Below are 10,140 nucleotides of genomic sequence, written 5' to 3' on the forward strand. Positions count from 1 at the left end.
TCCCAATTCTATTTCCAAACCTGGTTCTATCTATCTTGAAAAAAAGCAGTGGATATTGCTGGCTTAGAATGTACATATTTGAGCCGAGAAAGTAACTTAAATGATATCATAACGAGCATAAATTACCTCAACAATGCACTTCAATCACCTCCCAGATACTAATGCAAGAAAATAAGAGATACGGCCAAGTTCCTTCTCTGCCATCCCTTTTATACAGGTTCTTGTCAATGACAACTTGGAGTTTACCAGGGATGTTTACCTACACTGTGCACAGAAAAGTTAATATACTCTAAGCTATTTATATATCCTTAAAATAAAAAAAAAAAACCTCTTCCCATTCTCTTCCTGTAACTTCCCTTTGCCCACTCCCCATCAACATTACTGATCCTTTGGGATAGTGCTTATTCTTGGTTAACTCCATATTGCTCAGTTTAGTACACAAGGCAAATAATAAGATATATGGAACTCCCTACAAGGAATCTGCCCTTCTCTCTCTTTTTACCAGTCTTCTTCAGACTCCAACAATTAGGTGACTTTTTGGGAATCAGATATTTAAAAATTAATACATATTGTATACAGCCATTAAAAACAAACAGACTAATTTCACAGGAGGAGAAAGAAAAATGATCAGTAACGAAGTTTAAAAAGATGGAGGCGTTGAGGGAAAAAAGTTCATTTCAAACAAAACAACAGTAAAAGAAACAACAGAAGCTCATAGGAGATATGAATGAAACAGAACCAACACATATGTACAAACTAAACAATGTTCTCTTTTGATAGGAAAGGGTGGAGAAGTGAAGGGCAACAGGGGAAATGAACTAGGAAGGGGTTTCCTCTAGGAAACACCATCAGTCCAAACACTCTCTCTTTGAGACTGAATGATGGGCTGGGGTTTGGAACACAGAGAAACAGAAATTCTCTCTGTTGAGCTATCAGAAACAGCATACTTCCTGAAGCATACTTGTATCCTTGATCAAGAGGATACACCCAGTAAAAAGGAGAGAGAAGAAACTGACAACTTTGGTCTTTTTGCTTTCTTCATGTCAAGTAAGGATATCCCAAAATTCTAGGAAAGAAAATATCCAGTTTAATGGACAAAATACCCCCACACACTTTCCTTCTCCCCAGTTCTGAATTTGGCCTGGTGTTATCGCTGTTGTTCACTTCACAGGCTATAGTTTCCATTATTTATTATCAAAGAAAAATAGACTGATAAAATATTTAACAGCTAGTAGCTAGCACATATTTAAGCAAAGTTATTAATCAGAACAGTTTTATATCAAACCAGAACAGCACACAGAAATTAACAAACAAAACATAGTATGTATTTTGATATTCAAAGCTAACTTATAAGTACACATTACCAATTAATATCAGATACTGGATACCTAATAAGTCTATATAATTGACAGTGGGCTTGAGCAGCCATGGCAGAAATAAATGGATAATTAAAAACAATGACATTCTAATGTCAGTTTTCCGGCAGAAACTACCAAGGGGACAAAAGAAAAAAGGAGGGGGTAGGTGGGTGTAAACCCTCTGCAGAGAAAGCAAAAAGAAAAATCTCTCCCTACTTATAAAATACCAATCAAAACGGAACCTGGTGATATTCTGCCTACATGGCATTCTGTTTTATCTTTACCTTTCCAAATTTCAGTTTCTCACTCCAATAAAGTGGCTTAAGTTGCTTTATTTTTCACTAGTATGGAAGAATTGAAAGGAAAGAGATCAGTCTGCAAATGGCCTACACTGTACCAAAGAACACAGACAAAAAACCCCTACCATTTGGAGTTATCAGATTACAGCATACATTTATTTACTTGTGGAGCTCTGCTGAGAAGAACAAAGCCACCAGAATCAAGGACTGATAAGACTGGCTCTACTACAAAAGTTCCAAGCAAAAATCTTCTCTCCTGTGTCTTCCAGGGTCTCCCTCACTAGTTAAGGGAAAGTCAGGAAAGGAGCTGTAAAAGTTACCTCCAAATCATTTATTTGTGCTCATGATAAAATCATTTGGTGATGTGTGACAATTTCAGAAATGTTCTGGTCTGAAGCAAAAGGAGCTATAGGTTCATGATCTTCTAAGGTTTCAAGTGCTTTTTCTTAGGGGAGTCACACATGATTTTATCACACAGCTCTTATTTCAGGGGAGCAAAGGACACCTCAACACTCTAACTTTACTTTTTAACTCCTCCACTAACTTCAAATCAAGTCTCCAAAACAGAAACTCTTCACTCCCTTCCTGGTGGTAAAAAGGGGACTCAGTGGCTGAATTTCAAACTCTTGAGGACTAGTCAAATTGCAGACAGGGGGCTCTCCTACACTGGTGTGACAGATGGTCGCACTGTCAACAGCACCTTATCAGGGCTGATTTTATTTTTTAAGTGGTGCCACTGTCCAAATAATGAGGATAGGAGGGAAAGGAAGAGAGGGAATACATTTCCTTTAACACATGCAACAGCAGACAGCAAACTGCATCACCTTTTCTTAACCAAAGTTTAAGAACAAGCACATGATAATGGCTGCTGTAAACTGATATTCATTTATAATTGCCTCCCTCCCACAAATCCAAACATGGTAATCACTCCAATGGGAAAAGATCTCTCAGACATCTCTCACATATCTCTCAGAGCGAATGCTTTGCTCTACCTTCTGTATTTCACTTGTCAGCAGCTTAAAAGACCAGCTCTCACTTAATAGTGAAATAATATAGACAGGGGTTTAATACTGGCAGGGAACAACCGTTCTAAATTACCTGTCCTTCCTAATTTGAATGCCAAAAGATTTTGAGCCTCCAAAGGTTATGAGTGACTTATCTAAAACATCAATCTGTCCCTGAATCCTGACATTCTTATTTTGTATCCACTTTCAACACTGCCAGAGAATCTTGCCTTTAGGATTTCAGTTTCACCAATATTTGAGTTCAGCTAAACACCTAAGGACAGTAACTTGGTTTTAGGATGATTAAAACACAAACACACACAGTCCTACCTTGAATTTCTACAAAGCTAGCCTTTAACAATTTAGGAAATCATAAACCATTGTTTATTCCTGCCAATGTTTTAATTCCCCTGGTACCATCCCGACAGAGCACCACTCCCCTCCAATCACAAATAAAACACATTCTCAGTAGCTTTTTTTGCATCAGAATCAAACATCCTCTTCAAAAACATATCCCTGAAATGAAATATTCTATTAAATTAAATTCAGTAAGCCAAAACCTAAGTGAACATGCAGATACAACAAAAAGTCAACAATGCTTATCTGCACACAGATAATCCCATGTTTTCAGAAATATTTATGAGCATTTTTCTTAATTTCTTAATCCATTTCAGTATTTGCCAAAGAAGCAGAAAAGGACGGTGTTAAGAAGCGAAAGTAAAAAAAGGAATCTAAGCTATTTATTTTTAGCCATTTTTATATATCTTGACTTCACATATGAACACAGTAAAGCCAAGGAGCTGTAATATCCACTAAAATCTGATATTTGATTTTCTGGTGAAAACACAATAGCAAAAAACATTTATTCAATCTGGATTACATCTTGCTAGTCCTCGGATCTGGCAGAAAATATAAAAACATACAAAAATATCAAATAGTGACATCTTAAATAGATAGTAGGACTTCCCTGGTGGCGCAGTGATTAAGAATCCGCCTGCCAATGCAGGGGACAAGGGTTCGAGCCCTGGTCCAGGAAGATCCCACATGCCGCGAAGCAACTAAGCCCGTGTGCCACAACTACTGAGTCTGCGCTCTAGAGCCCAGGAGCCACAACTACCGAAGCCCGTGCGCCTAGAGCCCGTGCTCCGCAACAAGAGAAGCCACCGCAATGAGAAGCCCGGGCACTGCAACGAAGACTAGCCCCCGCTGGCCGCAACTAGAGAAAGCCCGAGCGCAGCAACAAAGACCCAAGGCAGCCGAAAATAAAAAATAAATTAATTAAAAAAAAAAAAGATCAACCTGGTTTCTAATACCTGATTTGATAGTTAAGTCTGCTTAACGACTGTACACAACCATTCTTCTTTCAGCACTGGGGGAGCGGGAGAAGAGGCTTTAAATTGAGGAGCTACTGTATTAAAAACACTGTCATTTTAACTTTATCCTTCTTCACATTTAGAATGCAACATGAGTTGTTCTGGCCTGCTAATCCTTTACAGGAAAGGTAAAAATCACCTCTCAAGAAACTAAAAATAGATGTACATAAATAAAACTGCAGTTTGGAAAAAGATATTTGTGACCAAGTATTTGCTCATCTGAACTGGAATATGAAAGGTGGAACCCTCTATTTAGTCAACTCAAAATGGGAAGGATGCAATCCCAGGCCTAAGGAAATGTCAATGTCTCAGGTAAAGCATCCATCATGTGGCAGCCTCTCCCGTCCACAGTGTAGTGGCAACAGTCACTGTGGAACCCCAGACATTTCTGATGGAAGCTCTACAACAGTTTCTGACTCAAACTACCCCCCCCCACACACACACAAACCCCAACACCACACATTTTCCCTCCTACACACAATCTGTTGCTTTTCTTGTGGGCTTCTCAGCCCTCCTCAATCTTCAATAGTTTCTAACCACTTTGAGCTATATTCCCTGGCTCCCTTCTCCAAGTGCCAATGTCGTGCCTAATCATTCCTCCAGTCCATTTCCTATTATGCAATATTCGCCACAGCACTGAGAGCCACCCCCACCCCATCCTTCTCAGGCCTAATTCCCAGCATCACCTCCCTCAACCTTTACTGCAATTCGAGACGCCACCGTTCCGCCTTCTCCATCTGTTTTCAGGGTCTTTTAGCCCTGATTTCCCACATTCCTAAGGTTTTCTTCAAAACCTCTCATTCCTTCCCAAAGTTGGGCAGTCTAGAGATGGGGGTCTCCAAAGGAGAATGTTCGATAAAATTGTACGTTTATCTGTGCGAGCGCACGCGTGTTTGGGGGCGGGGGGCACGAAGTGAGAAGGAATGACGCATTAGGAGAAGGTGTGACTAAAAAGACGGCTCCAATAACTCCCACCCCCAACAAAATCCACAATTCCCTAACTCCCCAGCAATGGAAAGCGTCCCATAACGCTTCCATACCTTTTAAGTCCCATGGCTTCTCTTCCACAGTTTCATCCAATTAATCCCGCAATTAACTTGGATTCTACCTGCCTCTCACACTACGTAATTCCTCCCTACTTACGAAGCCTCCATTTACTCTACTTTTCTCTACTCCCTTCGGTTCCCTTTCTGTTGCCTTCCTACCCCCACCGTCAATCTCCATCCCTTCCTGACCCTACTCCTTCAAAGCCCTCAACCCGGTCTCCTCGAAGCCAGCCAATGTTCCTGACAGCTTCCCTTTTCTCAGTCAAATCCATCCTTTCCTCACACTCCCCCTGCCAGCTCAGAAAGCTAGAAAAGCCTAGTCCTCTGTCCTCCTTACCGGCAACGACTCGGACATCCCCAACTACAGGTGCCCTTCCTGGGTCTCGCTCTTCCCCCCATCGCACAGCTGTCAACAGCCCCCAGCCCACGCTCCGCCCTGATTACCTGAAGACGAGGTGCAGGGAGGGACCCCGGAATCCGCGGATGAAAACCCAACCGCCGACGACCCAGAGGAGGCCGACGCCATCTTGGCAGCCCCCTCCCCCTCAGCGGCCTCGCTCCTTTTGAATCCTCTTCCTCTTCTCGGAGTCGAATCTTCCCCACGTCTCTTCACAGAACCCGCGTTCTCCGGGCCGCCTCCCCGCCCCCTCTCTCAGATACGTCGCGCCGGCTCCGGGACCAACTCAGGGCCGCACCATTCGGCGGGCACGGGGGAGAACTCTCGTCTCGCACCCTCTCCGCAACTTTAACCGCTTTCCGCGGGAGCTACTTTCCCCCTTCACAACAGAGGAAGCTCAAGCCAGCTGCCGGGACCCCGCGTCCGGACCAAACCACACCTAAAAGAACAAGGTGGAGAGTGAGAAGTCCCAGCGGAGCGAGTGGCCCCTCCCCCTCCTCCCTAGCCACAGCCAGTTTATCGCCCAACCCCACCGCTCCACTCCCGGTGGCCAAAGCAATTCAGGCATCGCGCATGCGCCCAACCTTCTCCGCGGCCCATCCCATCCAATAGGGGAGGAGGGAGGGCCCCAGAGAAATCAAGCCAATCAGGAGGCTGATCCTGGTCACATGACGCGGGTCCCTCGCGCCCTAACAAATCCAAGGGTCGAAGACGGCGCGCCCCTATCTACGGTGCCTCGGTGAGTCAATCTACGTTCGACTCTTTGAAGAGACTAGGTTGCGAAGTCTGAGCAGGGGATCTGAGTACGCGGGGCTGACCCTTTCAGTTCACAGCCCAGGAAGAACTCCCGATAGAAGCGCCGGTGTCAAGTCAAAGACGTTAAACAGTCGAATATCACAAAACACATTCCACCAAGTATTCTTCCGGCTTTACTGCCTTGTTTACCATTTAGTTTAACATGCGTGCATGTCTTGCCTTCCTCTGAATGACATTCGAAACAGATCTACACTTTGCCTCAAACGCAATACTGGGCACAGTGATTGAGTTGAGTAAATATTTGATAAATGAACGAATAATGTCCATTTATTTGATAAATGGATAGGAATAAAGAGCTGTCCAAAAGGGCAACGGAAGGCGATCAGAAACCTAACACAATCTTCCTGTGATCCAGGCCCTTAGTCTCTCTCAGTTACCTATGCTCCAAAGGGCATGGAGACTCAGAGAAATTCCCCATTCTAGTCTCGTCTTCGTACTAACCCCGCTCAATTTTAACAAAATACCCTGGAGATTATGAACCCCGTTGGGGATATGAAGACCTGACTATCTCTGAACAGACTGTAAGCTGCTAGAGAGCAAGGACTGTGTTTCACCCTTGTATCTCCAGCTCCTCCCATGACGTAAGTCTGTACTTAGTAGGGGCTCAATAATTATTCGTGGAATGAATAAATGAAGAGGAATGGAGGAAAAATCCTAGGTATTGCAGCCCCCAACATGGGCCTGGTTATCCTCTATCCGGATGTCTTCTGGGTCTTCGAAAGAGAACATAGGACCTGAACGTCCAGAAAATATCTCCAAGCATTTACCTCTGCCTTCTACCCCCTGCGTCATCAAGATCTAAAATAATTGTTTCCCTGCTGCCACCTGCTGGGTTATTCATCTTCCTTTAGGTACTGAAGATAGACAAACTTCAAATGCTTGTATTACCACTTATAATTCCATAGCAGTGGGATTGTGTTACATTGAAGTATTTTATGATTCTGATTTTAAAATTGGAAATAGACCAATAAAACCCTGACTTACCAAGGCGGTAAGTCAACAGGGGGATCTTCTCCCTCGGATTTGATCTATGAATTAGATTTCAGCCCTCCTGAAAGAAGAGACCCCTGTTTTGTAGCTTCTTAGGGGTTTTTGTTTCTCCTTTACGTACCAGAAAATAGCTACTATTACTCTTACCACCTTGTATTATGTCAGTCTGTTTGCTTGTTCGTCTCCCTCATAAGACTGTGAACATTCCAGGGCAAAGATTACATCTTATCCATTTTTATATCTCAGACATCTAGAATAGTGCCTGGCACAGAGAAGTGCCCAGTACATGCTCCTGAATATATGAATGGATGAGGGCAGAATTCAAAAAGTGGGGCTAGGGGTGTTTTCCATATTTTCCCCAAAACCTTGTCTTTGCCTCCACTCCCAGTCAATCCCTGGCGTGGCCTCTGAGTCATAGAGCCACTCTACCCCAGTAACATTCCTGGCATAGCAGTACTGGGGTGACGTGGCAGGGTGTGGAAGCAGGGGCAGAACAGGACACATTGGCTTGGTGTCCCCAAGGATATGCAAAAGGGAATTCACCAATATATCCTTTAGAAAGGGGGGTGGCAATCTGGTGATCTCAAAATAGAGCCACACATACAGACTTGAAGGAAATAGTGTATACACAGACACACACAAACACACACAGCCTTACTAAAGTGACCTTCATGTCTTAGGACAGTTCCTAACGTCAAAATGGAGTGGCTAGGTCAACATAGAGGCAAAGTAAGAGGATGGGTATCTTATTCACTCAATTAGTCATTATTTCATTCATTCATTGAATTAGCATTATTTAGCCTCAACTACATCCTAGGCACTATGGGAATTCCTGGTATACACAGATGAAGATAAAGTCCCTGGCCTCAAAAAGATCACAGACTAATGACAAAGACAGACACAGAAATGATCAGAATAAAACATAATAGGTGCCATCACAGAGTATGCACAAATACTGTGTTTTGAAAACCATATTTTCAGAATAAAAAATGGGAAGAGAAGTTGATACACTCTTTTTTTTTTTTTTTGCGGTACGCGGGCCTCTCACTGTTGTGGCCTCTCCCGTCGCGGAGCACAGGCTTAGCGGCCATGGCTCACGGGCCTAGCCGCTCCGCGGCATGTGGGATCCTCCTGGACCGGGGCACGAATCCGTGTCCCCTACATCGGCAGGCGGACTCTCAACCACTGCGCCACCAGGGAAGCCCCATACACTCTTTTTTTAAATTAATTTTTACTGGAGTATATTTGCTTTACAATGTTGTGTTAGTTTCTGCTGTACAGCAAAGTGAATCGGTTATACACATACATATATCCACTCTTTTTTAGATTTCCTTCCCATTTAGGTCACCACAGAGCACTGAGTAGAGTTCCCTGTGCTATACATAGGTTCTCATTAGTTATCTATTTTATGTATAGTAGTGTATATATGTCAATCCCAGTCTCCCAATTCATCCCACTTCCCTCCTTCCCTCCTTGGTAACCATAAGTTTGTTTGCTACATCTGTGACTCTATTTCTACTTTGCAAATAAGTTCATCTGTATCATTTTTCTAGATTCCACATATAAGTGATATTATACCATATTTGTTTTTCTTTTTCTGACTTCACTCTATATGACAATCTCTAGGTCCATCCATGCTGCTGTGAATGGCGTTATTTTGATACATTCTTTTTTTTAATATTTATTTATTTATATTTTATTTGTCTGCCTCAGGTCTTAGTTGCGGTACGCAGGATCTTCGTTGCCGCGTGTGGGCTCTTAGTTGCGGCATGTGGTATCTAGTTCCCTGACCAGGGATCGAACCCCAGGCTCCCTGCCTTGGGAGCGTGGAGACTTAGCCACTGGACCACCAGGGAAGTACCGATACATTCTTGATAATACCACAAACTATTTGAGATTGGAACTATTCCCGAGGATTTAGGAGGCATGATCCCAAGCGTTATAGGAGCTGTGACTGGGAAGAGAGGAATCGGTGTTGAGAAGACTCCACTGTCGTATAGAATTGGAATTTTTCCAGATAGACAAGAAAGAAAAGAGATTTTAAGGAGAAGGAAAAGCATGGAGGCATGACAGTGAATTGGTGTCAGGGAAATGATGCTAGAATAGGATGATGTGGCAGGAGTTGAGGCTATGAAAGGCAGGGAGAGGCTAAATTATGAAGGACCTTGAATGCCATGTGAATAATTATCACCTAGGGACTTCGCTGGTGGCGCAGTGGTTAAGACTCCATGCTCTCAATGCAGGGGGCCCGGGCTTGATCCCTGGTCAGGGAACTAGATCCCACATGCATGCCGCAACTAAGAGTTCACATGCCGCAACTAGGAGCCGGCAAGCTGCAACTAAGGAGGCTGCCTGACGCAACTAAGACCCAGAGCAACCAAATAAATACAAAAAAATTAATAATTATCACCTACTAAACATCTATGTGCTTACTAAATACTGTGCTAAGCAGTTTACAAGGATTACATTTCTTAAACTTCTCAACCACCTTAAAGGGTAGGTATTATTATTAGTCCCACTTTACAGATGAGAAAACTGAAATTCAGCGAGGTAAAGCAACTTGTCCAAAGTCACACAGCTAGAAGACCTTAAGCTCAAACGCAAACTCAGGTCTGGCTGGCTCTAAAGCTGTGCTCTTAACCACACTACTATTCTGCCACAAGGATTTTGTACTTTATCCTGTAGTTGACGGGGAGCCATTAAAGATTTTTGAGCAGAAGAGTGACAAAATCTGCGTTTTTAGAAAGGTTTCTACTGACAGCAGAGTGGAAAACGTACTGGAGCAGAGGGAGACTGACCTCTTCTAAATGAAAATTTCTAGACTCCCAAATTCTGTACTTGGGGTAGTGGGGCTCCT

At 43.3% G+C, this 10,140-nt stretch overlaps 1 protein-coding gene across 3 annotated transcripts in view; it reads right to left on the minus strand.

Moving 5' to 3' along the window:
* The window catches only part of PIP5K1A (phosphatidylinositol-4-phosphate 5-kinase type 1 alpha), a 45,572-nt gene extending 39,599 nt beyond the window's left edge, over positions 1-5,973 (minus strand). For 2 of the 3 annotated variants that reach the window (XM_019919642.3, XM_019919641.3), the window contains exon 1: positions 5,525-5,973. In XM_019919642.3, the coding sequence (XP_019775201.1) occupies positions 5,525-5,606 (82 nt within the window). In that variant the 5' untranslated portion in view covers positions 5,607-5,973. The remainder of the gene's footprint in view (positions 1-5,524) is intronic. The other variant, XM_019919640.3, reaches the window with a different exon arrangement.
* Positions 5,974-10,140: the final 4,167 nt, after the last annotated feature.

The sequence above is a fragment of the Tursiops truncatus genome, chromosome 1 (assembly GCF_011762595.2).
Source record: "Tursiops truncatus isolate mTurTru1 chromosome 1, mTurTru1.mat.Y, whole genome shotgun sequence".
Classification (NCBI taxonomy): Eukaryota; Metazoa; Chordata; class Mammalia; order Artiodactyla; family Delphinidae; genus Tursiops; species Tursiops truncatus.